The sequence below is a fragment of the Ogataea polymorpha genome (genome assembly GCF_001664045.1).
Source record: "Ogataea polymorpha strain NCYC 495 leu1.1 chromosome Unknown OGAPOscaffold_7, whole genome shotgun sequence".
Lineage (NCBI taxonomy): Eukaryota > Fungi > Ascomycota > Pichiomycetes > Pichiales > Pichiaceae > Ogataea > Ogataea polymorpha.
The window spans coordinates 802,548-829,431 of NW_017264704.1; the positions used below are offsets into that span (position 1 = coordinate 802,548).

Here is a 26,884-nt window from a genome sequence, read left to right on the forward strand (position 1 = left end):
AATAATGGAAAATTGAAAAAGTAAAAGGGGTACTGATTTTTGGAAAAATAAATCTAGAGCTATTTACCGTCCTTTCAGCCTAGCTGTCCCTAATTTGCAGCCATGATCACGCTGTTGTTTTTGGGATTATTGCTGCTTGCAGAGGACGCCAGGAGTGCTTTATTGAACGTCAGGAGCTGTTATCCGTCCAAGAATATGGATGACGCTCTTCTCTCCCCCTTCTTCACCAATGTGTCCTACAACGACGATGACGGACGCTTGGACATGAACCTCGTCATGGACTCCATGGGGTATATAGTGGACGTGAACGAAACCACAAACACCTACACAACACTCCATGTCCGGCTCAAATACGTGGGCGACGTGATACTTGACGAATATTTGAGACTATGCAATTACTCCAGGGTGCTTCGTGCGGACGGAGATGTGCCTGTTAGCACGACCACCTCGCAAGAGTCTTCCACCTCTACCCACCACCGTTCGTTGGTAGACCATTCGACGGACATTCCACAGATCTCCGATATGATACAGAAAAGAGACGTTCCGCAACTGCTGGACCGTTCGGGGTCGTTCGACGACTCGTGTCCGATATATGACGGAGACGAGGTTGCGGTGGACCTGTCGCTCTACATCGGTCACCACTCACCCTTTGGAACGTATAGTTTGGACGTGACGGTCATCAACTCGGACGCCAACCACACGGTGATTGGCTGTTCTTTGGCCACATTCAGCACTGTCCAGAAACGCTCACTGCAGAACTTTATGGTGGTATTCACGGCGCTGCTGCTCTCGCTGATTCTTCTTTCGAACATCCTTGGATACCAGCTTTCGCCGTACATTGACACGCAAAACCCGTTCTTGTACAAGGCAGCGTCCATCTGCAACGCGCCGCTGCTCAACCAGCTGTCTCCCGGCTACGCTGATTACCTGGTGTACATTCAGTTTATTCACTTCATGGCGGGCCTCAATCTCGAATACCCAGGTTTCTTCCAGCCCCTAATGGCCTCGCAGCGCTGGGCTGGCGTTATGGACCTGCTGCACAACCACGCCGCCATGGGCGTCGACGGGGTGTATGAGTCGTTGTGGATGGGCGGCCTGAAGCGACTACTGGGCTCCGGCTTCGGCAAAGACGGTCTGCCAGTGATATGGTCGTCATTCCTGATTACCGCCGTTATCTACATCGCCATTGCCTGCGTTATCGACCTGGGAATCTGCTCGCTGGTGCTTTTGCTCAAACCTAAAGACACCCGCCCAAACTTTGCGCGCTACATAAGACTCTCGTTTTTGACTGTCATTGGAAACATACTTTCCGCCTTCATTGGCTACATCGCCACGCCATCTCTCATATACTCATTTTTCGTGCTTAGTGTTCCCCACACACATCTTTATGGACAGCCAGAGATCGAGAGCAATCCGCATTGGGTGACTGCCACCGCCTCGCTTCTTCTGGCCCTCTACTTCCTGCTCCAGATATACTACGTGGTGCGATTCATTCTAATTAAACGCGGACGCGACAAGCTCTACAAATCGATCAACGTGATTCTGATATGGCAATGGGCCTATGTGCATTTGAAAACCTCTGCTCTGTGGTTTGTTGCCGTCACTTTCCTTGAACACTTTGTCTTCAGTTTTGCAGTTGGCGCTCTGCAATTCAGCGGAGTTGTCCAGCTTATTGTGATCATATGCTCGGAATTGGTCCTTCTGTGTGTCATGTTGTTCTGGGAGCCTTACTACCCAAGCACGGGAACAAACAGGACCAAGATTTCTCTGGCCGTTGTCAAGCTTATAATTGCGTTTCTGCACATTGCATTCATTGACGGACTAAATGGGAGCGAAAAAGCCAGGACCAGAGTTGTATGGTCAATTTTGGTCATCGAGCTTGTGACTCTGGTGCTGGTGTTTTTGGTCCCCACGCTCTACAACTTCTACACCACCTTCAAGATGTATATCAAGTACAGAAACGGAAAGAAGGGTACCGAAATTCCGGACTACATCGAGCACGGCAATCCTATCGAGGTCCCAGTGCTGCCGGACAACCACAGCCTGGCGTCCTTTGACGAGTCCTTCAACAATTGGACGTTTGAGACGCCCGCGCTATTAAGAACCTCATCAGGAACGCCGTCGGTCAACTCCAAAACTCTGGAGCTCACTGACCACCGTGTGGTACCTGCCGTGACAACGGGCCCGTCTATGAAACATACGCACAAATCAGACTTGGCTTTCAGAGAGGCAGATCTATATTATAACTCGTTTAAGGACCTTGAACCTGATCCAGAAGTGATGAAACTCTGGCAGGAACGAGAAAGAAAGCTGCATCGCGCTGTATCGGTCGAGTTCGAGAAGAAAGAAGGCAAAGGAGTCGAGAAGAAAGGCGGCTCCAAGGGTTTTGAGGTCATGCGGCCACGGCCGCGAATGAGAATGCTGGCACAGCGCACAAACACGTCCAGCCGCTCGAGTATAGTGTCGGAGACAGCGCAGCGCCACGCCGCTAGCGACCCGACAGAGGATTAGGTTCTTTGCTTCTTGTGTTTTTGTGCGTCTGCCTCGGCCTTGCGCTTGAGCACGTTTTTCAGCAGTTTCGAGTCGTCAATGCGCTCATACTTTTCTGAGAAGTTGTTCAGCACATTGCGCAAACAGTTCACTTCGCATCTCAGAACGATGGATGCAAGCTCTGTGCGGTCGAAGTCTCTATAGCTGGCCGGAATCTCATAATTCTGGGCGGTGCCGTACTGGGCTATGCGTCCCTCGACGCATTTATTGAGATTCTCGACACATCTGTTGGTGATTATGTTTTTCTCCACAAGCTGGTACGATTTCAGAATGCATCTGTTGACAAAGGATTCCAGCTCGGACCGCGATCTCGCAAGTTTCTTGGCCCATTTTGGGTCTGTCTCAAAACTTTCATAGCAGGTCGTCAGGATCTGAATTAATAGCAAGAGCTCTGGCAGCACGTCTGCATCGGCAAAAACCTCGTACGAATCCAAAACAATACCCTCTTCCAGGTCTTCCAAGCTTTCGTCTAAGTAATCGGAATCGTTGATCAGCTCGGCAGTCTTGTCGAAGAGTGTTTCTCGGATTTTGCTGTCCAACGACGAGAGATAGTTGTCCACAAACGTCTGTTTGATGACTGACACAGGCAGCTCAGCAAAATCGTACTTGGAAGCAGGAAGCTCCACATATCCGTATTTTCGCAGAATCTCAGAGTTCGGCAGCTCACCATAAATGTTATAAATCTGCTCTCCTTTTTTGATGTCCTTAGTAGCAGTCATAACTAGCGCGTCATTTTCGTAGCTCAAATTCGCATTCACCAAATTAGTATTTGAGTTGAGAATATCTGCAAGAGGAACCATGGACTTCAAATACCCATCATATTTGATGCATTCCTGCTCTAACTCGTCAACTTCTTCCTCTTGATCCTCACTGTCCTCAGGATCGTCCTCAGGATCGTCCTCAGGATCGTCAACATCAAACGAGTAACTCATGATTATGCTTGCAACCTTATGGAACCGGTCTATAGTCAAATACTCCACCAATTTCTTGCTACCTAGACGGAGGCAGTATTCAGGCACAAGCTTGGAATGCATCTGTTCGGCCTGTTCGCGCCCAATTCTCTGCAAAACGTTGGATGGCTTCAGTTTTTCAAGCTCCTCGGACGACCAAAACATTAAGGAGTTGAATTTTTCAGGCAGAACTGCCAAGTACGAGCTCCACTGGGACTCCTCTCCTAGCATCATCTCGTACGCCAGACACAAAATCAGAGCCTCCCATTGGTTCAGAGTCTCAAGGACTTCCTGATTTCCCGGTTTGAGCTTGCCAAGAGCCGCTGTGCGAATATTCAGTATATGATCTCTAGACAGACGGAACAGAACGGTGTCTTTCTGGATGTCATTGCGTGCTAGTAAGCCGCGTCCTTCGTGCGAATCTCTCAGATCTGCAATTGCAATGTCATCGCTAATATAGTCGTAATGTCTATGAAGCCAGCTGTCGAACACAGCGGTGTTGGTAGCAAAGGAGTCCATTGTCTATCAAATTATTTTTCATGCAATTATTTTTTTTTTTTTGTCTCCGTGCAAGGATGAGCGGTATTTTTTCTAGAAAAGACCAATTAACATTTATAAGTAGGAACAGTTTTCTCGCTTCAACCAACATGTCTGCCGAAGAATATAAAACACAGGGAAACGCCGCTTTTTCTGCCAAAGACTACGACAAGGCCATTGAGTACTTTACCAAGGCGATCGAGGTCTCGTCCACTCCTAATCATGTTCTCTACTCCAACAGATCTGCGTGCTATGCGTCGTTGAAGAAATACGAGGAGGCCCTTAAAGATGCTCAAGAATGTGTTAAAATCAACCCTTCCTGGGCCAAAGGCTACAACCGTGTTGCTGCAGCAGAGTTCGGGCTTGAGAGACTGGACGACGCCAAGAAGTCCTACGAAAAGGCTCTAGAGCTTGATCCAAACAATTCCATGGCTAAAAGTGGTCTTCAGGCAGTTTCCGATGCCCAGATGGCCCAGAACGACCCAACCATGGGAATGCGCAAGATTTTCTCTGATCCTGGCCTGATTGAAAAACTCAAGACTAATCCAAAGACCGCTGAGCTAATGAAAGACCCATCTCTTGTGGAAAAGGTGAGAAAGTTGCAGACCAACCCTGCTGGATTGAGTACCGAGATGTTCACCGACCAGAGACTGATGACGGTTTTGGCGGCCATATTGGGAATTGACCTCGGTGCAGCTCCTCCAGAGCCTACCCAAGCGTCCTCGGACAACGACGTTGAGATGAAGGACGCAGAGCCTGCAAAACCAGCAGAGCCAGCTAAAAAGAGCGAGCCAGAGCCAAAGGCGGAGGAGCCAGTGGACGAATCGAAGGCAGAGGCCGACAAATACAAGGCAGAGGCCAACGCGTTGTACAAGCAGAGAAAATTTGACGAAGCAATTGAACTATATAATAAGGCATGGGAAACCCACAAGGACATTACCTACCTGAACAACCGTGCCGCTGCTGAATACGAAAAGGGAGACTACGATGCCGCTATCCAGACCTGTTTGAAAGCCGTGGACGAGGGAAGAGACATGCGTGCCGACTACAAGCTGGTTGCCAAGTCGTTTGCGAGAATCGGAAACTCGTACCTGAAGAAAGACGACCTGAAAAAAGCCTGTGAGTACTTCGAGAAGTCGCTGACCGAACACAGAACCCCAGAAGTCCTGAACAAGCTGAGAAGCACCGAGAAGGAGGTCAAGAAAAGAGAGGCCGAGGCGTACATCGACAAGGATCTTGCTGAAAAAGCCAGATTGGAGGGCAAGGAGTATTTCAATGCCGGCGACTGGCCTAATGCCGTGAAAGCATACACAGAGATGATCAAGAGAGACCCGTCTGATGTGAGAGGCTACTCGAACAGAGCTGCTGCTTTGGCCAAGCTTATGTCGTTCCCAGACGCCATCAGAGACTGCGAAACGGCCATCAAGCTGGACCCAGGATTTATCAGAGCCTACATCCGCAAGGCCAACGCTGAGTTGGCCATCAAGGAGTACAGAAAGTGTCTTGACACTCTGACAGCTGCCAGAGAGGCAGAGCTGAAGAACAAGTCCACAGCCAATCTCAACGAGATTGACTCTCTTTACCAAAAGGCCATGGCTCAGAGATTTGCTCCGTTGGAGGGAGAAACTTACGAAGAGACCATGGCCCGCATCCAGAAAGATCCTGAGGTTGTCCAGATTCTGAGCGACCCAGTGATGCAGACGATTCTCCAGCAGGCCCAGAGCAACCCTGCCGCATTGCAGGAGCACATGAAAAACCCAGACGTCAGCCGCAAGATCATGACGTTGATGGCTGCCGGAATCATCAGAACTCGTTAAATAGGTTTAATGAAGTAGTGCACGACTCAGTTCGGGGAGAGAAATAGTGGAGTCGCAACAATAAAAATTACTGACACACATGTCTGAAGCGGAACAACACCACCACAACCACCCTGCGGCGGGAGCCGCCAATCGGATTGGCAAGTACCAGATCGTCAAGAACCTGGGAGAAGGCTCGTTTGGAAAGGTGAAGCTGGCATACCACACTGGTACAGGCCAGCGAGTGGCTCTTAAAATGATCAACAGAAAGACCTTGTCGAAATCTGACATGCAGGGGCGAATTGAGCGGGAGATTTCGTATCTGCGGCTGTTGAGACACCCGCACATCATCAAGCTGTATGACGTGATCAAAAGCAAAGACGAGATCATCATGGTGATTGAGTACGCAGGCAAAGAGCTGTTTGATTACATCATCCAGCACGGGCGGATGAAGGAGGACGAGGCCAGGCGGTTTTTCCAGCAGATAATCGCCGCCGTGGACTACTGCCATCGCCACAAGATCGTCCACAGAGACCTCAAGCCGGAAAATTTGCTGCTGGACGACCAGCTGAACGTGAAAATTGCAGATTTCGGTCTTAGCAACATCATGACAGACGGCAATTTTCTCAAGACCAGCTGCGGGTCTCCGAACTATGCTGCCCCAGAGGTCATCTCCGGCAAACTTTACGCGGGGCCCGAGGTGGACGTTTGGTCGTGTGGAGTGATTCTGTATGTGATGCTGTGCGGTCGTCTGCCTTTTGACGACGAGCTAATTCCTGCTCTCTTCAAAAAAATCAGCAACGGAGTGTACACGCTGCCGCACGACCTCTCACCAGGTGCCAAGAACTTGCTCACGAAAATGCTCGTGGTGAACCCGCTCAACAGAATCACCATCAAGGAGATCATGGAGGACGAGTGGTTCAAGGTGGGTCTGCCTGAGTATCTGCTGAAAGACGTTGCTACAGAGAAAAAGGTGAGTCCCGACGACGTGAGCGAGGACGTGGTGAACGCATTGGCCATTGCCATGGGCTACTCGCGCGAGGAGATTATCGACGCTATCAAGATAGGCAGAACACCGGAGACAGAGGAGATTCTCGACAGCTACCAACTAATGAAGAGCAACAAGAAGCTCGTGGAGGATATCAACAAACAGGACAGGCTACACACGGCTACGAACGACCCGAGCCACCCGAGATGGCGCACGCCGACGAACATAGACTACCCAAAGCCCGATAATGCAACCAACTACAACCCGAGCTCGACGATTGCCATCCTGCCGTCGTCGCTACCGCAGATCCACAGAGCGTCGATGGTGCAGCTGCGTCCCGAGCTTGCGTCGATCCAGCCTATCAGCACCAAAAAGTCGAAAACAAGATGGCATTTTGGCATCCGTTCCAGATCGTATCCGCTAGACGTAATGGGCGAGATCTACAGAGCCCTGAAAAATCTGGGTGCAGAGTGGGTGCGGCCGTCAGAAGAGGAGCTCTGGACGATCAAAGTGCGCTGGAGGTACACCGTGTCGGACAGCGAGCAAGACGCCGACTTGATGAAAATGCAGATCCAGCTTTTCCAGCTCGAGCCGAACAATTATCTCGTGGACTTCAAATTCGACGGCTGGGAGTCCAAGAGCCCTGCCAAATCGGGGCCTGCCGAGCAGGAGCTGCAGGACTCGGACGAGATCTCGTCATTCAGCGCGTATCCCTTCTTACATCTTGCCACCCGGCTCATCATGGAGCTGGCCGTCAACAGCCAAGGCTAGTCCGAGGTGCGAGGTGTGGCAAAAAATGATTTGACAGTAGAATAAAAATAAAGGAAGATAAGTACAGGAATAAATCACGCAGCAACGAGCTAAGGCACTTGGATTTGCGCTGTGTTTTATTATGTCGAATTTGCAATCCAGCAGGCACAATTCAGCACACTCGGCAGGGGTATCAATGGATTCCAGCGGCCCCACGCTGTCTCCCACGACTACAGTGGGGCCCACCCCCTACACTGGCAATGCTTTGATGCACACGGTTAGTGCCAGCGACCAGGATAGAAAGCCCCATACGTCGTACCTGTATCCTCTGAGCAAGTCGAAAACACACCAGGGTTCCGGCACGTACGAGGGCCAGGCAGACAACACCAAGACTGTGCCTGCGTACAAGACTGTCCATCTTGACAATGTGATAGACGAGTTCAAGCCTTTGGACCCGAAGACAGTGCTGCATATGGAGAAGAAGCCGCATCTGGCGAAGAACAACAGTTCTGTGCCCTTTCGGACGACCGCAAATTATAAACGCAGAGTGTCGTTTGATACGGTGAATCTTCAGATTGCGGATGACGACGATTCTTATGGCGACGACGATTGCGACGACGTGGGACTGATGCAGGGCAGAGACCGTTGGAGCCGACGCGAGCAGCTTCTAAGCTCTGGGGGCTGGGGTCCGTTTAGCGGCAGCGAGCCGTCGCCTGGCTCGAGCTATCTGGCTTCACGGGGCCGATCTCCACATCGGGACATCTCGCCACATCAGAGCCTGCGTGCCAACTCGTCTGAGCGCAGCCTGTCCCCAGGAAACCCGTTCATGAAGCGTATGGGGTCTGTTTCGCCCATAAGAAACATCAGCATTGCTGGAGCCATGACTTCCAGACAGTACCCTACAAGCCCCATCATCACGCACGATGCATGCACATTGACCAAAAAACACAAAGATTTTGACAAGCTATATTCACGGCAACTGGGCTCCAGAAGACCACTGCTGCCAGACAGAAATATCATGTGCTACATATCTGGCCGCAAACATACATGGGTGGCTCTGGACTGGTGTTGCAACCGACTGTTGGAAGATGGCGACAGCATGGTCGTGACGGCGGCCATCAACCCCAGCTCGCGCTCGCTGTTTGTCCGGCGTCTTTCCTCGAGCTCCAACCAGAGCAGAGAAGCCAGCGAGGAATATATTCGCAACTCGCCCGAGTACGCTAAGGTGGTGACCGAAAACATCATGAAGTACATCATGGCGATCTTGAACCCCAACAAGATTCTCAAGATTACGATCGAGCTTGCCGTTGGAGGCACCAAGGACGTGCTGAAAGACATGTACTCGCTGTATCTGCCGTCGCTGGTGGTAGTCGCTGCGAAGCCGACCAAGGCGGCCTCCACGCGGTCGTGGGTCACGTCACGGGTGACAGACCGTCTGGTGAAGAATTTCCACGTTCCTGTGGTGATTGTTCCGTCGCTGAACATGGATTTATTCGAAGAAAAGCTATTTACTGTGCTCAACAAGCGCATGGACGAATTGCACCACAACTACGACGATCCGAATTTCGTGGCAGAGCTAGAGGACGTGGGATCGTACAAGCTGAGCGACCACGAGTCAGCAATAGCCTCGCAGAAGGAGACAGAGGAGTCGAACACGGACTCGCCTGCGGGCGAGCTCAAACGACTGCAACACCTGACCAGCATGAGAATATACCAGGAACTTTCCGACATTTTGAAACGCTCAGACGACGAAAACAAGTACAAGGACTGGCTCAAGGTCATATCTGCTGCAGCATACAATTACGGCGTGAATCTTGCCGAGAGCGCAAAGAGCGGAGGCGAGAGTGCACAGCTGGTGCGCACGCTGACAGGAGCACCAGACCCAATGTACGGCCGCTCACGGTCGATGCTTCTGGACATCGACACCAGTCCGCAGCCAAAGTCTCCGCAAGAGGGCAAAATCCCTGCTATCCACATACACTCGTCTGGTGACAATAGCGGGCCTCGTCAACAGACATCTCTCAAGTTCGACATCAGCCACCCTAAATATTACTCTCAGGACAGCAGCACGTCGTTGAAATTGGACCCGTTGCGTCCGACCGTGTCAACGCCTCAGCTGCGTCCGCAGAAGTCGTCTGACTCCAGTGAAAAGGAGAAAAAGGGCTTTTTCAGAAGTCTTTTCAGAAGAAAATAGACTGCTTAGCCATTTATATGGGACCTTTTGTATTTAGACCGTTTGAAGGACTTGCTTTTACCAGGGAATCTTCTTTGGGGCTCCTCGTTCCTGTCGTCTCGTACGCGTGTTACTCTGCGCTCATCTCGTTGTCTGTAGGCGTCTTTCTTCTCCTGCTCGCTCTCGATCATTTTTTTCCACAGCTCGTGGACAAAGTCCATCGTCTTTTCGTCTAGCATCGGTTTCAGCTGCAGACAAAGATCTTTCGGGCTGATTTTCTCATCAAATACAAGATTGTTTGTGAATTCAACAATTATGTCGTCGTCGGGAACCAGCTCATTCATCTTGTGCTCGATGTACGACTCGAGAGCTGGCCGGTCGACCTTGGCGTGATCAACTTCCTTGTTGAACAGTTTCGGGAAGTTGAACTCTTTGAGGTCCTTTTCTCGCCGCTTGTCCAGCTCGCTCTCGTTTATTGGCCTCGTTCTGAACATGGCAACATCAAGTTTGGAAATTTTTCAGATAAGATTAAAAATACACAAACGCACCGCATTTATTGCCAAATAATATTTCCCTGACATTATGGTGATTTGTTGCGACTGGATATCCAACTGGGTCCAGCCTCGAGAGGTAAGCGCCTGCGATTGGACAGCCACTAACGCCAGTACTACCAGCTCGATGTGGCTCTATTGGGTCTGAGGAACGCCGGTAAAAGCAGTCTCGTCGGCGTCCTCAAAAACAACACCTTCAAAACAGACATGCTGCCCACGCTTCGAAAAACCACCACCACACTTCGTATGCATGCTTTGGTCACCACGCCGCCCACGTCAGCCCAAATATCCACCGAAACAACGCCCTTGCTGGACGCAAACACCAAACAACCCGCCCTTCCTAGCAAGCTCCTGCTCAAAATCCACGATCCCAGCGGACAGCACAAATTTCAGCATCTCTGGACCGAAATCATCGCCAATCCACAAATAAGTCTTATAATTTTCCTAATAGACATCTCAGATACACTCACTATAGAGGAGGCAAGAACAAAGCTCCACGAAATAATTCTCTTCAACAACAAACACAGGAAGCTGCCTATGATCGTTGTCTGCAACAAAACTGACCTGGTGGCCGATTATCGCTACTTCGTGGCCAACAAGAAGACGAAGAACCTCAAGCTGAACAAACCGATCCTTGGCTCCAACGAGGACGTCATGCTCGATTATCTCGGCATCGAGCGCCATGAGACAAAACTCCTGCTTGAGGGCCACGCTGAGCTGCAGTTCGACTTCAAGTTGCGGCTCGTGAGCCTCAAGAGCGCACAGACAGACCTGCAACACGACCTCGTGTCCTTGCTGACTAAGAGATGACATAACCGAAACACGAGGTTCGACCCCTGCCATGTGATTGCGTCTGCAGCAAGTTTACAGAAAATAATTTGTCAACTCTTCCCATGGAGTCTATGGTAAATAACCTGTGGTCGTCGTGGGACACGTTATCGCAGGCCACGGCAAGCACAGGCGGCGACGCGGACGCTGCCTCGGTGGCCTCAAAACACAGTCCTCAGGACTCCAAGATGGCGGCCAGCAGCATGATTTGGTCGTCGTTTTCGGATCCGCAGAAGACCCCGCCGACCAAGCGGGCATCCAGCTCGTTCTTTGACGACATGTTTGCCTCGTCCAAAGACCATTCGACCACGTTGACGGATAAAGTGTTCGAGCGATTCTTGTCTATGGCCCTGCCTACCACGACTACTCAGGACGGCGAGGAGCTACAATCGATCTTAGAGAGAATAGAGATGCAGAAGTCGCGTCCACAGTTGAGTCTGAATGTCATGAGCAAGAACGCGATTCAGCTCTTGTCTCGGCTGTCTGTTCCGTTTGTGCTGATTGACCAGGTGATTATTATTTTCAGCTGGTCCAAGCCTCTTTACACACTAACGTTTCTAAATGTCGCCACACTGCTGATCCTGAAGCCGATTTTGCTCTTGAGCCTGCCGTTTTTCTACACCTGTTTCGGGATCATTGTTCCCGCCTACATGAAAAGACATCCGCCCGACAAGCACACCATTCTCCAGAACAGGAACCCGGTTCCGGCAGATGGACCGTCTGTTTCGCACGTCGACGTGCCGCGGCCGGTTCCTGAGCTGAGTCGCGAGTTTGTTTTGAACTTCACAGACCTGCAAAACCACATGCTACTTTACGTTATGAGCTATGACTTTGTGACGTCGCTGATAGTCAAATATCTTTATTTCAAGGACGAGAACATCACCATTTTTATTTTCGTCGCTCTGTTGACCAGTGGTATTCTACTGACCTTATTTGGTGCACAGTTTCTGTCCACAATGCTGCCCTTCATCAAGGTGACGCTGTCAGTAGGTCTGTGGGCTGCCACCATTGCCATGCACCCCAACTATCGGTCCAGTTTGCTGGATATGCTCTACTCGGAGGATACCCGCTTACGGCTTCTGACGATGTCGAACCGTCTGGAGCTGTGGCTCAACAAGGAGCTGAACCTGCGCGAGCAGAAAGAGGTCAAGGAGACGGAGATTTTTGAGCTCCAGCATCTGAATCCGGAGACGCACAACTGGCAACTCATTTGTTTTTCGTCCGACCCGTATCCGGCAAACTCGCATACTCGGCTCAACAATTTGCCGCTTGTGGGCACGCTGCACTTGAGCCAGGTCAAGCCGCCCGAGGGATGGAGGTTTGTGGATGTGGAGACGGCGGTCAACACGAGGAGTGTCGATGGCTGGCTGCTAGATCTGACTCCCGAAGGGTGGATCAAAGAAAACTTCTTGAATGAGACCATGGACATTGACGAGGACGAGAAATGGTGCTACGATCTTGTGACCAAGTTCTCGTACCAGGCAGGACTGACTACCAACGAAAAAAAAATCAGAGGAGAGGTGAGAAGACGGCGTTGGATAAGGTACTGTATTCGGGATATTTGGGATGAAGACGACCAGATGGAGGATACGGTGGGGCACAGGCGCAACAAAAGCATTGAGTCGTCGAACAGCTTGCATCCGGTGAAATCGATCGATTCTGTGGACGGATAAATGATGTACTTTTATGAATTATGAATGCATGTTTCGTGTTGTAATCTTCGACGGTATGGCGGGCTTGTTGTTTGTTTGGTCGTCTAGTCCGGTCATGTTCTTGTACGAGTCGTCGCTCATGGCTATGGCGAGCTGGTGGGTATCCTGGTTGTACGCCAAAGCGACTATACTCATTTCGAAGTTGGCATACTGCTTGACTCTCTTTTTGGTCTTGTAGTCCCACAGACAGATCGATCTATCGGATCCTGCCGTGAAGAAGCGCGACTCCGTGTCGAAAAATTCGATACAATTGACAGGGTTCACCAGATCAACGCTTTCGTTCTCAATCACGAGCTTTTGACGGTGGCATTTGAATGCATAGTTATTTTCTGCGTCCTCGAAAAGATCCAGCGAAACCTTGCCCTCTATCGAGCTTTGCAGAAACCCGCGACCGTTGGGCAAGAATCTGACTTTGGTAGTTTGGAAACGGAACCCATTTTCCATGCTGCTCACGGGCCGGTCCAGTTTTCGGAAGTCATACACATGGATCTGTCTGTTGGACATGCCCACTATAAAACGATCTGTTTGCTGGTGCACATCCATTGCATATACTTTTCCAGGCAAGTCCATCACCGACGGTTGTTCGAGAACGCGCGGGTCGGCCAGCTGCACTGTTTTGTCCCAGGAACCGGAGATAATTAGGTTTCTTTTGGCATGGCTTTCTACGCACTGCACGGGAAGATTATGCGCGATAGGGGTGTTGGAAACTTTTCGTGAGCGCATATCCAGCTTCTGGACTGTGCCGTTTGCTAGGGCGGAGTAGATTCCGGAGTCCAAGACCGTGGTATCGAGGATAGGCGCGTCGAGGGCGATCTGCTCGACCTTGTGCGACGCGTCGATCAGAGACAGTTTTCCGTCGAGCGATGACGCAACAAGCCATTCAGATGCGTACTGCAGCGACGTGACCACGTCAGGCGAGACGGAAATGGCTGTTTGTTAGTAGAAGGCAGAACCACACGTACTGTACTCGTTCATATATAAATAAATAATGTCTGGGGTCCAGAAAAAATATTTGTGGCACAGCAATGTGGCACAGCAGAGTACTCGGAGTGCCGGTCGGAAGAGTGCGCCAATTAGGACCAGGTAGCGCGGAATCCTCCGTCATTCTGGCAGCTGCCACAGCGGCCCCAGCTGGAAATAGAAAGATATCCTGCCTGATTCGAGGGAGCCGGGATCATCTGTATTCACCTCCGCATGCAGCCAGTCGTGTGCCGCTTGGCGCAGGCAACAGTTGATGGACTTCCGGGGGCAAAGCTGCTGTGTATAGACAGCCAAGCATAGCTTTCCAAGAAGCACATCAAGCCAAAACGTCTTCTCAAAAATACCGTCTTTCAGCCCGGTGCAAGTCTCTCTATCTAATCTTTCGATTTTTCACCGTTTTCGGCCTTCATATCTGCAGCTTTTTTTTTTTGCAGCACAGAGAAAATATATATGCATTTAGGCCCGCCTGAGCACCTGAAAGATTGAGCCATGTATTTTTTTGAAACACCCACCAAAAAGAGAATCGCCCAGGTGGCATGCGCTGTGATATGGTGTCTCTTTGGAGCGGGCCCAATCTTCGGTTTTGCCGCTCTCAAGCCGGTTCTCGTCGACCAGAAAGTCTACGAGGACGTATGCAACCTAAGTTCCCAGGATTACCTAGCCGAGGGCTTCATACCGAATTGCACAGAACAGGATCTCAAGCTGAACATGATGTTCACTACCGGCGCGGTTCTGACCAACGTCAGTGCGCTTTTGATTGGCAGAACGCTGGATATATACGGCCCTAGAGTGTGCGGACTGATAGGCGCAACATCCATGCTTTTTGCCTCTTTAGTGTTCATCTACTCCAAATCCATCACCTGGTTTGACCCTTACCTGGTGGGATACGCGGCAATGGCGCTGGGCGGCCCATTTTCCTTTATCTCGAGCTTCCAGCTATCTAACGCATTTCCTGAAAAATCTGGATTAATTCTTGCACTTTTGACCGGAGCCTTTGACACCTCCTCTGCTGTGTTTTTGGTGTACAAATTTGCGTACACGAGATGGCCAGAGGCCCTGAAAATCGAAACTTTCTACAAAATGTACCTCGTGATCCCGCTCTTTATCGTTCTGGCGGAGATCTTCATCATGCCAAACGAGTCTTATCTGACACCGCCAGTTGACCTTATTCCAAACCCTACCGAGGAACAGCAACGGCTGGCAGAGGCTCTGGAGCGCGAGGACTCACTGCACGAGGTGAACGAGAACACGCATCTTCTGGCAGTTCAAGGAGCAGCCAAAAGACGGTCCTCGCTAGGAGAGGCATACAGATCGGCCTATGTGGAGGAGGAGCTTGAAGAAGTCACAACCCCAACGCCCAACTCTGTCTTCGGAATCCTGCACGGTTACCCTTCCTCCTACCAGTTCAGAACATACTGGTTCCTGCTAATTTGTCTTTTTGCAACCATCCAGATGCTCAGACTGAATTATTTTGTTGCAACCGTTAATTCGCAGTACACATATTTGCTTGGCTCATACGAAAAGTCTGCCAAGCTGAACAAAGTCTTTGACATTGCGCTGCCTCTCGGCGGCGTGCTCTCAATCCCTGTTATTGGACGCATCTTGGACGGCTGCTCGACCTCGCTCGTGATGTTTATTCTGCTTGCAGTGTCCATTTTGATCGGTGTGCTCAATTGCATCAAAAACTCTTTTGTGGCCGGAGTTATCAATGTTCTCATCTTTGTGTGCTACAGGCCATTCTTCTACACCTCCATATCGGACTACTGCGCCAAAGTGTTTGGTTTCGAGACTTTTGGAACGGTGTACGGTTCAGTCATGACCATCTCTGGTATATTCAACTTCCTGCAGTCTCCATTAGACAGACTCACGCACACGGTGTTCAGGATGAACCCCATTCCGCTAAATCTGCTGCTTCTATTCATCACATTAGTCATTGGTGGCACGCATGTGGTCTACGTGCATGTGCAGAGCAAGGCGTACAATAAGAAAAGAAGAGCACATAACTTAAGACGTTGATATATAAAAAACACACGGCTGTGCAGTGCGACCAGCTGTGCCAGGCAATATATGTACAGAAAATTTTCTTTATTAAAAAAAACATAATGACATCTTCGAAGATCCGTATACCGTTCATGTGGTATATTGATTCAAAGCGATGTCTAGATCAACGTCCAAGGAGAATTCTCTTGCAATGGCAAGCGTACATGGAATCGCATCTATGGTTTCGTGGCTGGTTCGTTGGCACATCTGCGTAGACTTCAGTCGACAGGGTCGATCTTCAGCTTGTCAAGTTTCTTGATAAGCGAGTCGCTCGGCGTCACGCTTTCAATGAAATCGTGCACACGTAGCGGCCGCATCACTATCTGTTCTTTCGGATTGATTGGTTTGCCGTCTCTCACGTTGTTTCTAATGAACTCCCTGGTAGAGTTGATTGCCGCATTGCGACACAGCTCTTTGAGATCGGAGCCGCTCATGCCATCTGTAATTTGCACGAGCTTGTCGAGCTCGAAATCGTAGTCCACATTGTCTAGTAGTTTCTCCAAGATTTTGTGCCGTTGCTCTGCGTTCGGCATATTTATAGGGAATCGTTTGGGCATCCGTCTCATGAATGCCGAGTCGATATCGTCAGGTCGGTTGGTTGCTCCCAAAATGAGGATTCTTCCCGACGACGTCAGCCCGTCCCAAAGCGTCATGAACTCGGCTTTCAATGTTGCTGTGATCTCGTGGTCCATCGAGTTTCTCTCGCGCAAAAACGAGTCGATCTCATCAATAAATATGATACATGGCTGCAACTTGTTTGCAAGCGAAAACAGCGCGTCTACCAGCTTATTGGACTCACCGTACCATTTATCCATGATTGTAGACATCCGGATGGATATGAAGTTTGCTCTTGATTTGGACGCCAAAGCCTTGGCCAGCATCGTTTTTCCGCATCCTGGCGGCCCGTACAGAAGCACACCCTTAGGGGCTTGCAACAGAGAGGCGTATTGAGTAAACAGATCGGGACACGTTAATGGAAGAATCACAGACTCTTGTAGATCGCTGATGATATTATCGAGGCCTCCAATGTCTTCAAAAGAAACACCAATTTCGTCTGGAGGAATAACGCTGTTGAGAATCACTTTCTCGTACTCGGAAAGCTCAAGATTGAGGCCCGGATTGGCACGCTTCAGCTTTTCAAGGGACAGCTTGGCCTTCTTCTTAGTTTCTTTTGACGTCCGTGCCGGCCCTTCCTCTCCTAGAATATGCGTGAGAAGATAGAATATGGAAAGGGAGGCACCGACGAAAAAGACCGCGTCCGTGATGAGCTTGGGATCGATTTTTTTGAACATGTTAAGGAGAAGTATTGTTAGAAGTGTTTGCCACTAAACAGCACAGCCTATAAAAAAAATATTTGAAAAATCTTTGATCAAGATGGGTAAAAGAGACCGGCACGGGGTGAATATCCCTGCGGCTTTGATTGATCAGATTCGCGAAAGTGGCCGATATGATGATGATGAGCGCTTTAAACGGCAAAAGCGCAAGATCAGCCGTAAAGAGAGACGGAAGGAGCAGAAAGAACAGAAGAAGAGAAAGCGAGGGGGGCACAAAGAGGAAAGGGCGGTTATGGGCACATTGAAGAAAGTTAAGGGTGCTTGGGATATTAAGAAGGAAGGAAAGCAGCAGAAGAGAAATAGTACGGTCAAAATTGTGGAGGAAAAAGAGCAGGAAGTTGACGATAGCGACTTGAACGAAAGTGAAGGGGTAGAGTATGAAGAGTTCACAGGGTTTAACGATGAAGAAGTAATTGAGGAGGAGGAGTCAGATAACGATAGTGACGAATCGCTTGATGACGACCAGAAAGATGTGATGGCCCAGCTGATGAAGTTGAAAGGAGCTAAAAAGGGCAGCAACTTGAAAATCGTCAAGGAGGACGACCTGCAAGACGAGGTGGATGAACTGGAGGAGGACAGTTCGAGCGAGGAAGAGTTAGACCAGTTAGAGGATGAATCGCACACGGAGTCAGAGGTATCTGGAGATGAAACGACGTTTCCCAAGGTATTTGATAAAACGGACGACGATCTCGAATACTACGCGAAGAAGCTTGGCATCAAGAAAAATAGCAAACTCAAAAAAGCTAACGAGCACGATACCATCGGAGGGCTCTTAGATGGTCTCGAACTCGATGGTTTAGGGTCTGAGGAAGAGGAAGAGGAAGAGGAAGAAGCTTCCACCACGGACTCTCTGGACGAAGAGGACAGAGAGCTGTTGAAACAAATGGGTGAATTGGAGACTTCTGAAAGCGATTCAGACTCAGATGTTGGCCCTTCTGTGCGTGAAAATCCGTACGTTGCTCCAGTTCCTGCAGGAAAGTATGTTCCTCCGGCTTTACGTCGTAAGATGCTTGAAAATGACGATAGTGAAGAGATGCAAAACATCATTCGTTTTGTCAAGGGTCCGTTCAACAAACTGTCTGAGGCGAACCTTTTGACAGTCGTGAATGACCTCAATGCATTGTATACTGAAAATGCCCGCAAAATCGTCAACGAAGCCATAATCAAGGTGGTCTTCCAATCGGTGCTGATTTCGACACCAATGCTTGACAGCTTTCTCGTTCTCTATGCCACAGTTATTGTTGCGCTCTACCGTTTGCAGGGAGTCGACTTTGGCGCGTATGCGATCCAGACGCTGGTTGAAAAGCTTTGCGAGTATGTGAAGACAGAAAGTTCCAATAAGGAGGCTTCGAACCTGATTGGGCTGATTTCCTTTTGCTACGAACTGAATCTGCTTTCTTCCAGATTAATGTATGACGTGATTGGACAGAAGCTGATAGATACCCCCACAGAATTCAGGACGGAGCTCTTGCTAAAGGTGATCAGATCCTGCGGTTCAAAACTCCGCTCGGATGATCCTACCTCGCTTAAGGAAATTGTTCTTACTTTAAACAAGAACGTGGGCTCTGATATGAGCACCAGATCCAAGTTTCTGGTTGAAACTGTTTCCAACTTGAAGAACAACAAGCTGAAGCATCTTGAGAACGAGGCCACCTCGGAGCTAGTAACTAGACTGAAAAAACAGCTGGGAAGAATTAGGAGTGCCGATCCTATCAAAGTGACCCTGAATGATATAGAAAACATCAACGAAAAGGGGAAATGGTGGCTTGTTGGGTCTGCTTGGAAAGGAGAAGAGAAAAAAACCGAAGAGTCTACAAAGTCTGTGATCGATGCGCTAGACAAGTCTGAGCCGAACTGGCTGGAACTTGCTAAACTACATAGAATGAACACGGACATCAGACGTGCGATTTTCATATCCATCATGTCCGCTAGCGATTACATGGATGCATACGTCAAGTTGGAGAAACTGCGGCTAAAGAAGACCCAACAACGCGAAATTCCTCGAATTTTGATGCATTGTGCTTCCATTGAGACTGTTTTCAATCCATATTACGCTTTTGTTGCCAAAAAGCTTTGTGGGGACCACGCCATGAGAAAGACGTTCCAGTTCAACTTGTGGGATTTCCTTAAAGAGTTGGAAGGAGAGGAAAACGAAGATTTCGAAGACACACCGGACGAAGATGAAAAACTGAAGAAAATACTCAATCTGGGAAGATTGTTCGGCACTCTTGTTGGCGAGGGGTCTTTGCCGCTAAACGTGTTACGAACTGTCAATTTCCTCACTGCTAGCGAAGATACGAAATTATTTGTCGAGATATTTATGATTAGTTTCTTTGATAGTGTCGGAAAGCTGTCAGAGCAGAAGATCTTTGGTGCCGGCAACAAAAAGCACAAGGCAGAAGACACGCGATATAACGACAAGACAATGGTCGAGCGGATCAATAAATGCAAGGAACAACCCACGTTACTCAAAGGGTTGCAATACTTTTTACAGCATAAGGTTAGAGACAGCACCTTTATCAAAGGACCAAAGCAGCTGTCAAGAGTTCATTGGGGAGTCGACTCCATGAGCGATATAGTTGGAGAACTACTTGCCTAAATAGCTTAGCGGAGTTATAAATGCGGATTAACTGGGAAAAGAATATGGGAGCTCGAGCTTTTGCTCCTCGTGCTCGTCCACTGGATACCAAAAGCTCCAAAACCAGTCTAGAAACCTGTATCTCATAGTAGAGAATGTAGAAAGCTGACCTGATGTTGGAGGGTTTGGGTCAATCTTCCGGGAAACGAATAGGGGCTTTGTGGCTCTAAACAATTTGCGGAAAATGTTGCATCTTGATTTAGGTTCTTTGAAACGTTGGAAGTCAGACGCATCGAACACAACAGGGCTTAAAGTGCTAGAACAAGTACTGGACTTTGCAGAGTCAGCGTCTCGGCAACTCTCAAAGATCTGCACCCAGTCCGGATTTTTTTGCTGCTCATATTTCGCTCTTTCCTGTTGAAGAAAGTACTTGTAGCAGTTTGGATCCGTGACTGGTGAGCATTGCGAGTCACGGATGACGGTAGCTGGCCCTGAGCTGGCAGATTTCTTGAGGATGCTCAGTTCGCGATCGAGAAGGTACTCTCCTCTTTCTGTGCTGTCCGCTGGTCTCCATCGCTCGTACATTTCGAGAACAGAATTCAAAAGCTCTTTTGGCGTCCAAGAAAAACATCGACCGCGTTGTGTTAACGTTTCGAGCTCATCGAGAACTACTCTTGCCGTGAATGATCGCACACAGGTAAAAAAAAACTCGTCCACAGCGGCATCAGAGTGTTTTGGTGGCTCTTCGTCCTGGAGCCAGCTGAAGATGTCGTCATAGGTAGTACGGGGAACTGTCTCGAGGACTATCTGAATGGTGGAGGTAACCAGTCCAAGTCCGTCGGGCTGGGATTGCGGGAAATTTGGGATTCTGGTCCAGAAAGAAGAAAGCAGTCCCATAGTAAGATCAGGGCTGATCAGCTCGGTGCCTCCGCTGCGACTATGTGAGTAAAACGTGTTGTAGAACCAGCAGATGACGTCGCAGGAGCTTTCTAGGATATCTTTCCTGAAATCACTCACGTAGCTTTCCAGACCTGGAACCACCAACTTATCAAGTATTTCTGCCAGACGGGGGAATACAGTCTCGAGAAACGCCGGAGACCCCTCGTTCAGCTTGAGCTGCTCCTTGAATTGTAGTAGTGCAAGTCCCAAATCATCATACGGAAGCTCCAAGAGCAACGTGTCGAGCTGGCAACGGTTCATGATATGGTAATAAAATAGCGGGATAAATCTATGTTCTAATTGGGGAGACAATTATTTGTGCAGGCCCATTAGAGAGGATCACAGAGGATAAACAATTTCCTCCTTGGGTCACGTGACATACTTTTGGGCTGGGTGCCCTTCTAAAATTTTTCAGAAAATTCAGCCAGGAAATAACTTCATCTAGCTTTAAAAAGCCTAACGTTGTAACAGAAACGAAATGGGAGCTAACAAGGAAAAGAAGGTCGAATATTTCTCCAAGCTCAAGCAGCTGCTTGAGGAGTACAAGTCTGTGTTCATTGTTGGTGTTGACAACGTCTCTTCCCAGCAAATGCACGAGATTAGAAAGGCTCTCAGAAAAGATGCCGTCGTTCTTATGGGTAAGAACACCATGGTGAGAAGAGCCCTGAGAGGATTCATTGCCGAGAACCCAGACTACGAAAAGCTGATGCCTTTCGTCAGAGGTAACGTCGGATTTGTCTTCACCAACTCTGATCTGAAGACCATCAGAAACGTCATCTTGGAGAACAAGGTTGCTGCTCCAGCCAGAGCCGGTGCCATTGCACCAGGCGATGTGTATGTTCCTGCCGGTAACACGGGTATGGAGCCAGGTAAGACCTCCTTCTTCCAGGCTTTGGGTGTTCCAACCAAGATTGCCAGAGGTACCATTGAGATTACCACTGACGTTAAGATCTTGACCAAAGACCAGAAGGTCGGACCTTCCGAGGCCACTCTCTTGAACATGCTGAACATCTCGCCTTTCACGTACGGTTTGACTGTTGTGCAAGTCTACGACAATGGCCAGGTGTTCCCATCGTCCATTCTGGACATCACCGATGAGGAGTTGGTTGGCCACTTTGTCTCAGCCATCTCCACCATCACCCAAATCTCGCTGGCTGCTGGCTACCCAACCATCCCAGCTGTGTCCCACCAGATCATCAACAACTACAAGAACATCCTTGCTCTTTCCGTTGCTACTGATTACACCTTCGAGGGATCTGAGGCTATCAAGGACAGAATTGCCAACCCAGATGCTTACGCTGCTGCTGCTCCTGCCGCTGCTGCTTCCTCTGCTCCAGCCGAGGAGGCCACTGCTGCCGCTGCTGAGGAAGAGGAGGAGTCTGACGACGACATGGGATTCGACTTGTTCGGTTAGTGTTAAATAATAATACATCTCTGTTCCCCAAATTTTTCCCTCATGGTTTGTGTATTTTTACCCGGCTCTGAACGGAGATGGGTTTTTCCCAGCCAATAATTTTAAGTGGAGAAGATACATATCAACAAGCGTGATACGCCGGCTAGCTGTTGCGTTAAATTTGCATTTCTGTCCTGCCGCCTGTTTGATTCAGACCAATTCGCCCCCAAGCTAAGCAGACCAGTGTCATTTATCTCCGTCTACCCCAACATGCTACCAATTGTCCAGAGAAGACTCCAGTCCACAGTGGCGACTCCCGTCAAGAGATCCAACACCTCGCTTAGAGGCGTGCTGCTAGGCTTCTTTGCCGGCGTGTCCATAACCGGATTCGGTGCATACTACTATCTGCTCGACGAGTACAAGTCCTCGTCCAACGCTGTCGTTTCCGACGTCCTACTTCTCCAGAAAAGCATCAGAAAGCTCGAGAGCCACGTGCGTACGCTCGAGGACAACCTGGCCAAGAAATAGCTTACCCACTTTGCTCCCTAACTTCTTCTTATGTATACATATGAGATCACTGAATTCACTGAATAACATTCCGTTGCGTAAACCTTTTTCACAGCCTTAAAACTTTTCCATGTCTGAGTCGATCCGGCGATGTCCCTATTTTCTGCCCAACAAGGGCCGGCCGTGCGGAGTGCAGCTTCGCAGCGACACGCAGTATTGCTATAACCACCTGCCGCAGGGCAAGCTGTTTTCCAAGACCAAAAACGGGAAAACCGTCACCAGAGTCCCGTGTCCTTTAGACCCGTCCCACACGGTCTGGTCTGACAAGCTGAGCCGTCATCTGAAAACCTGCAACACTTTGAAGAAGAAGCTAGATTTTGAGTCCAATGTGAGCAAATTTCCCTGGCTGGTGGTGGACTTTAACGTCCAAGGAGAACCTGCGCTGGAAAACAGTCCGCTGGATTACACCGAGTTTGCGGCGTTTGTGCGCCGGTTTAGGGACGCTTGCAAACAGTTGTATCCATCAGATCTTGAAATGAACCAGATCGACTACAAATACGGGCTCGAAGAGCGGATGAACGAGGTCAGTAACCGCAAGCACGTGACGCAGCAGGCCTCGCTCATTGGCCACATGGCGTACGAAAAGCTGCTCGGCGACGGAAAAATCTACGTGGAGTTCGGCTGCGGCCGCGGCGAGTTCGCCAGGTATCTTCTGCGGGCACTGGATACGGATCCAGGGATCGTGGCAAGCGACAAGCAGGTGCTGCTGATCGACAGACAGTCGCCGCGCATGAAGTTTGACACGAAAATGAGAGAGGAGCACACCAGGGGTGCAGTTGGTGTCACCCGGCTCAAAACTGACATCAAGGACTTGGACTTGGCGGCGGCAGTCAGTACCCTAGAGTTTCCGGGCAAGGTTGTTGGGTTTTCCAAGCATTTATGTGGAACAGCAACAGACCTCACCTTGCGGTGTCTGCTGAACGCGCGGAAAGATCCCAATTTCCAGTTCTCTGGCTTTTTGGTGGCTATGTGCTGTCGCCACGCTTGTAAATATAACTGGTTGCTCGAAGAGTCGCGCATTTACCTCAAGGAGAAATTTGGTGTTGGACAGCAGGAGTTTCTCTATTTGTGCAAAATGGCATGCTGGGCCACGAGTGGAGTCCGGCCCGGAATGAGCGAGAACGACGGGGCAGACCACTTCACGGGGCTTAATTTGAGGGACAGAACAGAGATCGGGCGCCAGGCCAGACGAGCGATCGACGAGAGCCGTGCACACGCTATGCAACAGCATGGATTCTCGGCAAAATTGTTCAACTACGTGAGAGCAGACGTCAGCATGGAAAATAGCTGCATGCTGATAAAAAATATATCTTGATCTAAAAAATTAACGTTTTTTTTTCTCCATGCTCTCTGGCCAACACGCTTTTATCACTGGCGGGTCCCAAGGACTTGGCTACGCAATTGCGCGAAAATTGGGCTCTCACGGGTGCCAGCTAACGCTGCTATCGCGGAATCTCGAGATTCTCCAACGTAGAGCCCAAGAACTCAACGAGACTTATCCACATGCCAAAAATCACGATTACGTAGCATACGATCTGAGAAACCCAAGCGGCCTCGAGTCGATGGTGAAAAGCCACGAGCGCCTCAAAACAGCCAACATCCTGGTCAATTGTGCGGGCATTTCGCAGTCCAGCCTACTCATGTCGACGCCCAGCCAGGAAATTCAGGACATCATCAATGTCAATCTCACGTCTCCGCTGATCCTGAGCAAACTATTCGTCAGGAACATGTTGCGTCTGCAGAACCCAAACATAGTGAATATCTCCTCAGTGCTGGCACGAGACTGCGCGCGAGGAACAACAGCATATAGCGTCTCCAAAAGCGGTCTCAACAAACTGACCCAGACGCTGGCCTTTGAGATGAAGTCCAAGAAAGTACGAGTGAACACGATCATGCCGGGACTGATGCCGGAGACAGACATTGGCAAAAAAGTCACCACGGGCGCAGTCAAATTGTCGCGTCTCTCCTGTGACGATGTGGCCGAAAAGGTGTTACTATTGATTGTTGATCCGGAGATGACAGGGGAGTGCGTTGCAGTTGAATAGCAGGCATTTCTGGATATCTGCTTTTTACGTAAGCCAGCTTTCCTCCATGCGGTGATGAAAATTTTTTTTTTCATTCCACCATTGTAATTATCCCTGCTTCCTTAACATGATTATCTACAAAGACGTGATTTCCGGTGACGAGCTACTCTCGGACGCTTACGACATCAAGGAGGTTGATGGAGCTATCTACGAGGCCGACTGCCAGATGGTGCAAGTCAAGGCTGGTGCCGACATCGATATTGGTGCTAACCCATCTGCTGAGGACGGCGCTGAGGAGTTGGACGACGGTGTTGAGACCGTTAACAACGTTGTGTACTCTTTCAGACTGCAGCAGACCCAGTTCGACAAGAAGTCGTTCTTGACCTACATCAAGGGCTACATGAAGAAGATCAAGGCCCACCTTTCTGAGACTGCTCCAGACCAGGTTGAGGCCTTTGAGAAGGGTGCCACTTCCTACGTCAAGAAGGTTGTTGGTTCTTTCAACGACTGGGAGTTTTTCACCGGTGAGTCCATGGACCCAGACGGAATGATTGTTCTGCTCAACTACAGAGAGGACGGTGTCACTCCGTTTGTTGCTATCTGGAAGCACGGTGTCAAGGAGGAGAAGATCTAAGTAATTTGCTAATAAAGTCTCATCATCCCGATATGCTATGTAGGTACGCTTCCATGTCCTGTTTTGTGCCAGACGGATGGTCAAGCTGCCATGTCAGTAGTTTGGCGTTCACCTCCGAGAGCCATGGGCCAGGTTTTCTATTCAGAGCAGTCGCCACTTCCTTGCCGTTGAACAGGAGTTTGGTGTTATGGACGTCTTGAAGATTCTGCGACTCCACGTAGTTGACGAACCTGACGCCGTTATCGATGTGTTTGTGTATATTCTGAGGATTTTTGAAAATTGAGACGATTATGTTGGTGAGCAGCATGAGACGCCATTCCTCTTTGTAGGGAATAAGCAGCGTCGTTGCAAGCTCCGACCGTGCGATGTTGTTCCACTGGAGGTATGTAGAGCCGTATTGTTCGAGCGTGGAGCAGCACAGCCCAACCAGGTCTCTGATCTTGAGCTGCATTCTCAGAGCGTCCTGGACCACCTGGCTCGGTACTGGAACACTGTGCTTGCCCATCACTATTTTCTTGTCCCTCCACGGATAAAGGATCAGGTTCAAGAACAATGACTGTTTGCTGATATCGGAGGAGTAGACTGCATCCAGTAAGCGGCTTAGAGTCTCGTTATTACCGAGTTCCTGCTCGACATGGCCATAGTTCTGCACCAGTTCCTTCAAGGCCGTCCGCATAGCCTCATTTCCAGCCTCGTAGCCAGGATGTTCGCACTCAAACAGCTGGTAGAAGCCCACGTCCTCGATCAACCGCAGACCGTAAACCGGGTTCTTGCCCATGATGATCTTCTTGAACTCCACGTTGATACGTTCTCTACTGATTTTCTCTCTCAGTTTCTTTTTGATCTCGTCCTCGCGCATGGCAGCCAGCGCCATCTCGTCGATGCGGAAGTTGTAAGTGGATGCAAACCTGATTAGTCTCAAGCACCTGAGCGGATCATCCAAAAACGTCTTGCGCGGGTCCAGCGGCGTGCGCAAAATCCCATCGTGCAGGTCTTGCAGCCCGCGGCCCGTGAAGTCCTCGACCTGGCCCGTGGTCAGGTTGTAGAACAGTGAGTTCAGAGTCGCGTCGCGACGATAAGCGTCCTCCTCGGCCGTTCCGACCTCGATTTCCGGGATCCTGGAGTCCTCAGCATACTTTTCAGACCGCAAGTTGACGAAATCTATCGAGAACCCAAACAGCTTTGTGGTGCAGGTCTCCAGATGCTTGGACTTCTCTGGATTCTTTTCTATCTTGTAAATGCCGCTGTTGACCGACTGGCCGCCGTTTTGCGCCCGGATATATTCCTGTAACTGCGTCACAAACTCGACGCCGGACAAATGGTCGATGCCAATGTCGATATCGTGCGACTCGCGGCCCAGAAGCTTGTCTCTGACCCACCCCCCGGTGATTCGAAGCTCAAGAGGCTGCTGCGTGGAGGACGTCTTGTGCTCGTTGAAGTACCGCGTGTACTCATTCAGAAGATTGACAATTTGTGTCTCAACCTTGTTGAGCTGAATTTGTGGAACGGAAGAGCTCATTTGACGTAACAGTCGCAATGTCCTCAACATAAAAATATTT

At 49.7% G+C, this 26,884-nt stretch overlaps 16 protein-coding genes across 16 annotated transcripts; 10 read left to right on the forward strand and 6 right to left on the reverse strand.

Annotated features, from left to right (window-relative positions):
• Positions 1 to 148: 148 nt before the first annotated feature.
• OGAPODRAFT_17543 (uncharacterized protein) lies at positions 149 to 3,905 on the forward strand. Its single transcript, XM_018355187.1, has one exon. It carries the CDS (start codon positions 196 to 198, stop codon positions 2,509 to 2,511), a length of 2,316 nt encoding a protein of 771 aa, XP_018208930.1. The 5' UTR covers positions 149 to 195; the 3' UTR covers positions 2,512 to 3,905.
• OGAPODRAFT_96052 (uncharacterized protein) lies at positions 149 to 4,019 on the reverse strand (the record flags this gene model as incomplete). Its single annotated transcript, XM_018357864.1, has 1 exon — positions 149 to 4,019. The coding sequence occupies one exon, from the start codon at positions 4,017 to 4,019 to the stop codon at positions 2,508 to 2,510; it is 1,512 nt and encodes a 503-aa protein (XP_018208929.1). The 3' UTR covers positions 149 to 2,507.
• A 137-nt stretch (positions 4,020 to 4,156) lies between these two features.
• On the forward strand, positions 4,157 to 10,627 carry OGAPODRAFT_96054 (uncharacterized protein). The gene has a single exon (XM_018357865.1). It carries the CDS (start codon positions 7,714 to 7,716, stop codon positions 9,763 to 9,765), a length of 2,052 nt encoding a protein of 683 aa, XP_018208931.1. The 5' UTR covers positions 4,157 to 7,713; the 3' UTR covers positions 9,766 to 10,627.
• OGAPODRAFT_51850 (uncharacterized protein) lies at positions 5,934 to 7,592 on the forward strand (the record flags this gene model as incomplete). The annotated part of the gene is made up of 1 exon (XM_018355717.1): positions 5,934 to 7,592. One exon carries the CDS (start codon positions 5,934 to 5,936, stop codon positions 7,590 to 7,592), a length of 1,659 nt encoding a protein of 552 aa, XP_018208932.1.
• Positions 9,823 to 10,238, reverse strand: OGAPODRAFT_10591 (uncharacterized protein; the record flags this gene model as incomplete). The annotated part of the gene is made up of 2 exons (XM_018353226.1): positions 9,823 to 9,837; positions 9,879 to 10,238. 2 exons carry the CDS (start codon positions 10,236 to 10,238, stop codon positions 9,823 to 9,825), a joined length of 375 nt encoding a protein of 124 aa, XP_018208933.1.
• Positions 10,628 to 11,085: 458 nt separating the features above from the next.
• On the forward strand, positions 11,086 to 12,744 carry OGAPODRAFT_96058 (uncharacterized protein; the record flags this gene model as incomplete). Its single annotated transcript, XM_018357866.1, has 2 exons — positions 11,086 to 12,656; positions 12,704 to 12,744. Exons 1-2 carry the CDS (start codon positions 11,189 to 11,191, stop codon positions 12,742 to 12,744), a joined length of 1,509 nt encoding a protein of 502 aa, XP_018208934.1. The 5' UTR covers positions 11,086 to 11,188.
• Positions 12,745 to 12,814: 70 nt separating this feature from the next.
• On the reverse strand, positions 12,815 to 13,597 carry OGAPODRAFT_52398 (uncharacterized protein; the record flags this gene model as incomplete). The annotated part of the gene is made up of 1 exon (XM_018355741.1): positions 12,815 to 13,597. A coding segment is annotated over one exon (783 nt), but the record flags the coding sequence as incomplete, so codon positions are not given.
• Positions 13,598 to 14,297: 700 nt separating this feature from the next.
• On the forward strand, positions 14,298 to 15,832 carry OGAPODRAFT_103645 (uncharacterized protein; the record flags this gene model as incomplete). The annotated part of the gene is made up of 2 exons (XM_018353191.1): positions 14,298 to 14,974; positions 15,023 to 15,832. Exons 1-2 carry the CDS (start codon positions 14,306 to 14,308, stop codon positions 15,830 to 15,832), a joined length of 1,479 nt encoding a protein of 492 aa, XP_018208936.1. The 5' UTR covers positions 14,298 to 14,305.
• Positions 15,833 to 15,957: 125 nt separating this feature from the next.
• OGAPODRAFT_91448 (uncharacterized protein) lies at positions 15,958 to 17,148 on the reverse strand (the record flags this gene model as incomplete). Its single annotated transcript, XM_018357000.1, has 1 exon — positions 15,958 to 17,148. The coding sequence occupies one exon, from the start codon at positions 17,146 to 17,148 to the stop codon at positions 16,075 to 16,077; it is 1,074 nt and encodes a 357-aa protein (XP_018208937.1). The 3' UTR covers positions 15,958 to 16,074.
• A 274-nt stretch (positions 17,149 to 17,422) lies between these two features.
• On the forward strand, positions 17,423 to 19,789 carry OGAPODRAFT_103653 (uncharacterized protein; the record flags this gene model as incomplete). Its single annotated transcript, XM_018353192.1, has 2 exons — positions 17,423 to 17,746; positions 17,855 to 19,789. The coding sequence occupies 2 exons, from the start codon at positions 17,423 to 17,425 to the stop codon at positions 19,787 to 19,789; spliced, it is 2,259 nt and encodes a 752-aa protein (XP_018208938.1).
• Positions 19,790 to 19,807: 18 nt separating this feature from the next.
• OGAPODRAFT_17545 (uncharacterized protein) lies at positions 19,808 to 20,543 on the reverse strand. Its single transcript, XM_018355188.1, has 2 exons — positions 20,524 to 20,543; positions 19,808 to 20,503 (listed from the first exon to the last, which is right to left on the reverse strand). The coding sequence occupies exon 2, from the start codon at positions 20,351 to 20,353 to the stop codon at positions 19,817 to 19,819; it is 537 nt and encodes a 178-aa protein (XP_018208939.1). The 5' UTR covers positions 20,354 to 20,503; positions 20,524 to 20,543; the 3' UTR covers positions 19,808 to 19,816.
• A 642-nt stretch (positions 20,544 to 21,185) lies between these two features.
• Positions 21,186 to 22,701, forward strand: OGAPODRAFT_96063 (uncharacterized protein; the record flags this gene model as incomplete). The annotated part of the gene is made up of 2 exons (XM_018357867.1): positions 21,186 to 22,111; positions 22,337 to 22,701. The coding sequence occupies 2 exons, from the start codon at positions 21,186 to 21,188 to the stop codon at positions 22,626 to 22,628; spliced, it is 1,218 nt and encodes a 405-aa protein (XP_018208940.1). The 3' UTR covers positions 22,629 to 22,701.
• A 34-nt stretch (positions 22,702 to 22,735) lies between these two features.
• OGAPODRAFT_17547 (uncharacterized protein) lies at positions 22,736 to 23,982 on the forward strand (the record flags this gene model as incomplete). The annotated part of the gene is made up of 1 exon (XM_018355189.1): positions 22,736 to 23,982. A coding segment is annotated over one exon (1,247 nt), but the record flags the coding sequence as incomplete, so codon positions are not given.
• A 24-nt stretch (positions 23,983 to 24,006) lies between these two features.
• Positions 24,007 to 24,712, forward strand: OGAPODRAFT_103659 (uncharacterized protein; the record flags this gene model as incomplete). The annotated part of the gene is made up of 1 exon (XM_018353193.1): positions 24,007 to 24,712. Exon 1 carries the CDS (start codon positions 24,011 to 24,013, stop codon positions 24,710 to 24,712), a length of 702 nt encoding a protein of 233 aa, XP_018208942.1. The 5' UTR covers positions 24,007 to 24,010.
• Positions 24,713 to 24,818: 106 nt separating this feature from the next.
• On the forward strand, positions 24,819 to 25,354 carry OGAPODRAFT_96066 (uncharacterized protein; the record flags this gene model as incomplete). Its single annotated transcript, XM_018357868.1, has 1 exon — positions 24,819 to 25,354. The coding sequence occupies one exon, from the start codon at positions 24,819 to 24,821 to the stop codon at positions 25,323 to 25,325; it is 507 nt and encodes a 168-aa protein (XP_018208943.1). The 3' UTR covers positions 25,326 to 25,354.
• OGAPODRAFT_103664 (uncharacterized protein) lies at positions 25,348 to 26,844 on the reverse strand (the record flags this gene model as incomplete). The annotated part of the gene is made up of 1 exon (XM_018353195.1): positions 25,348 to 26,844. The coding sequence occupies one exon, from the start codon at positions 26,842 to 26,844 to the stop codon at positions 25,348 to 25,350; it is 1,497 nt and encodes a 498-aa protein (XP_018208944.1).
• Between the last annotated feature and the right edge of the window lie 40 nt (positions 26,845 to 26,884).

Excerpts from the sequence above, each read along its gene's own strand:
- OGAPODRAFT_17543 (XM_018355187.1), top strand. The coding sequence starts at position 196 with ATGGATGACGCTCTTCTCTCCCCCTTCTTCACCAATGTGTCCTACAAC.
- OGAPODRAFT_96054 (XM_018357865.1), top strand. The coding sequence starts at position 7,714 with ATGTCGAATTTGCAATCCAGCAGGCACAATTCAGCACACTCGGCAGGG.
- OGAPODRAFT_17545 (XM_018355188.1), bottom strand. The coding sequence starts at position 20,353 with ATGTACGAGCGATGGAGACCAGCGGACAGCACAGAAAGAGGAGAGTAC.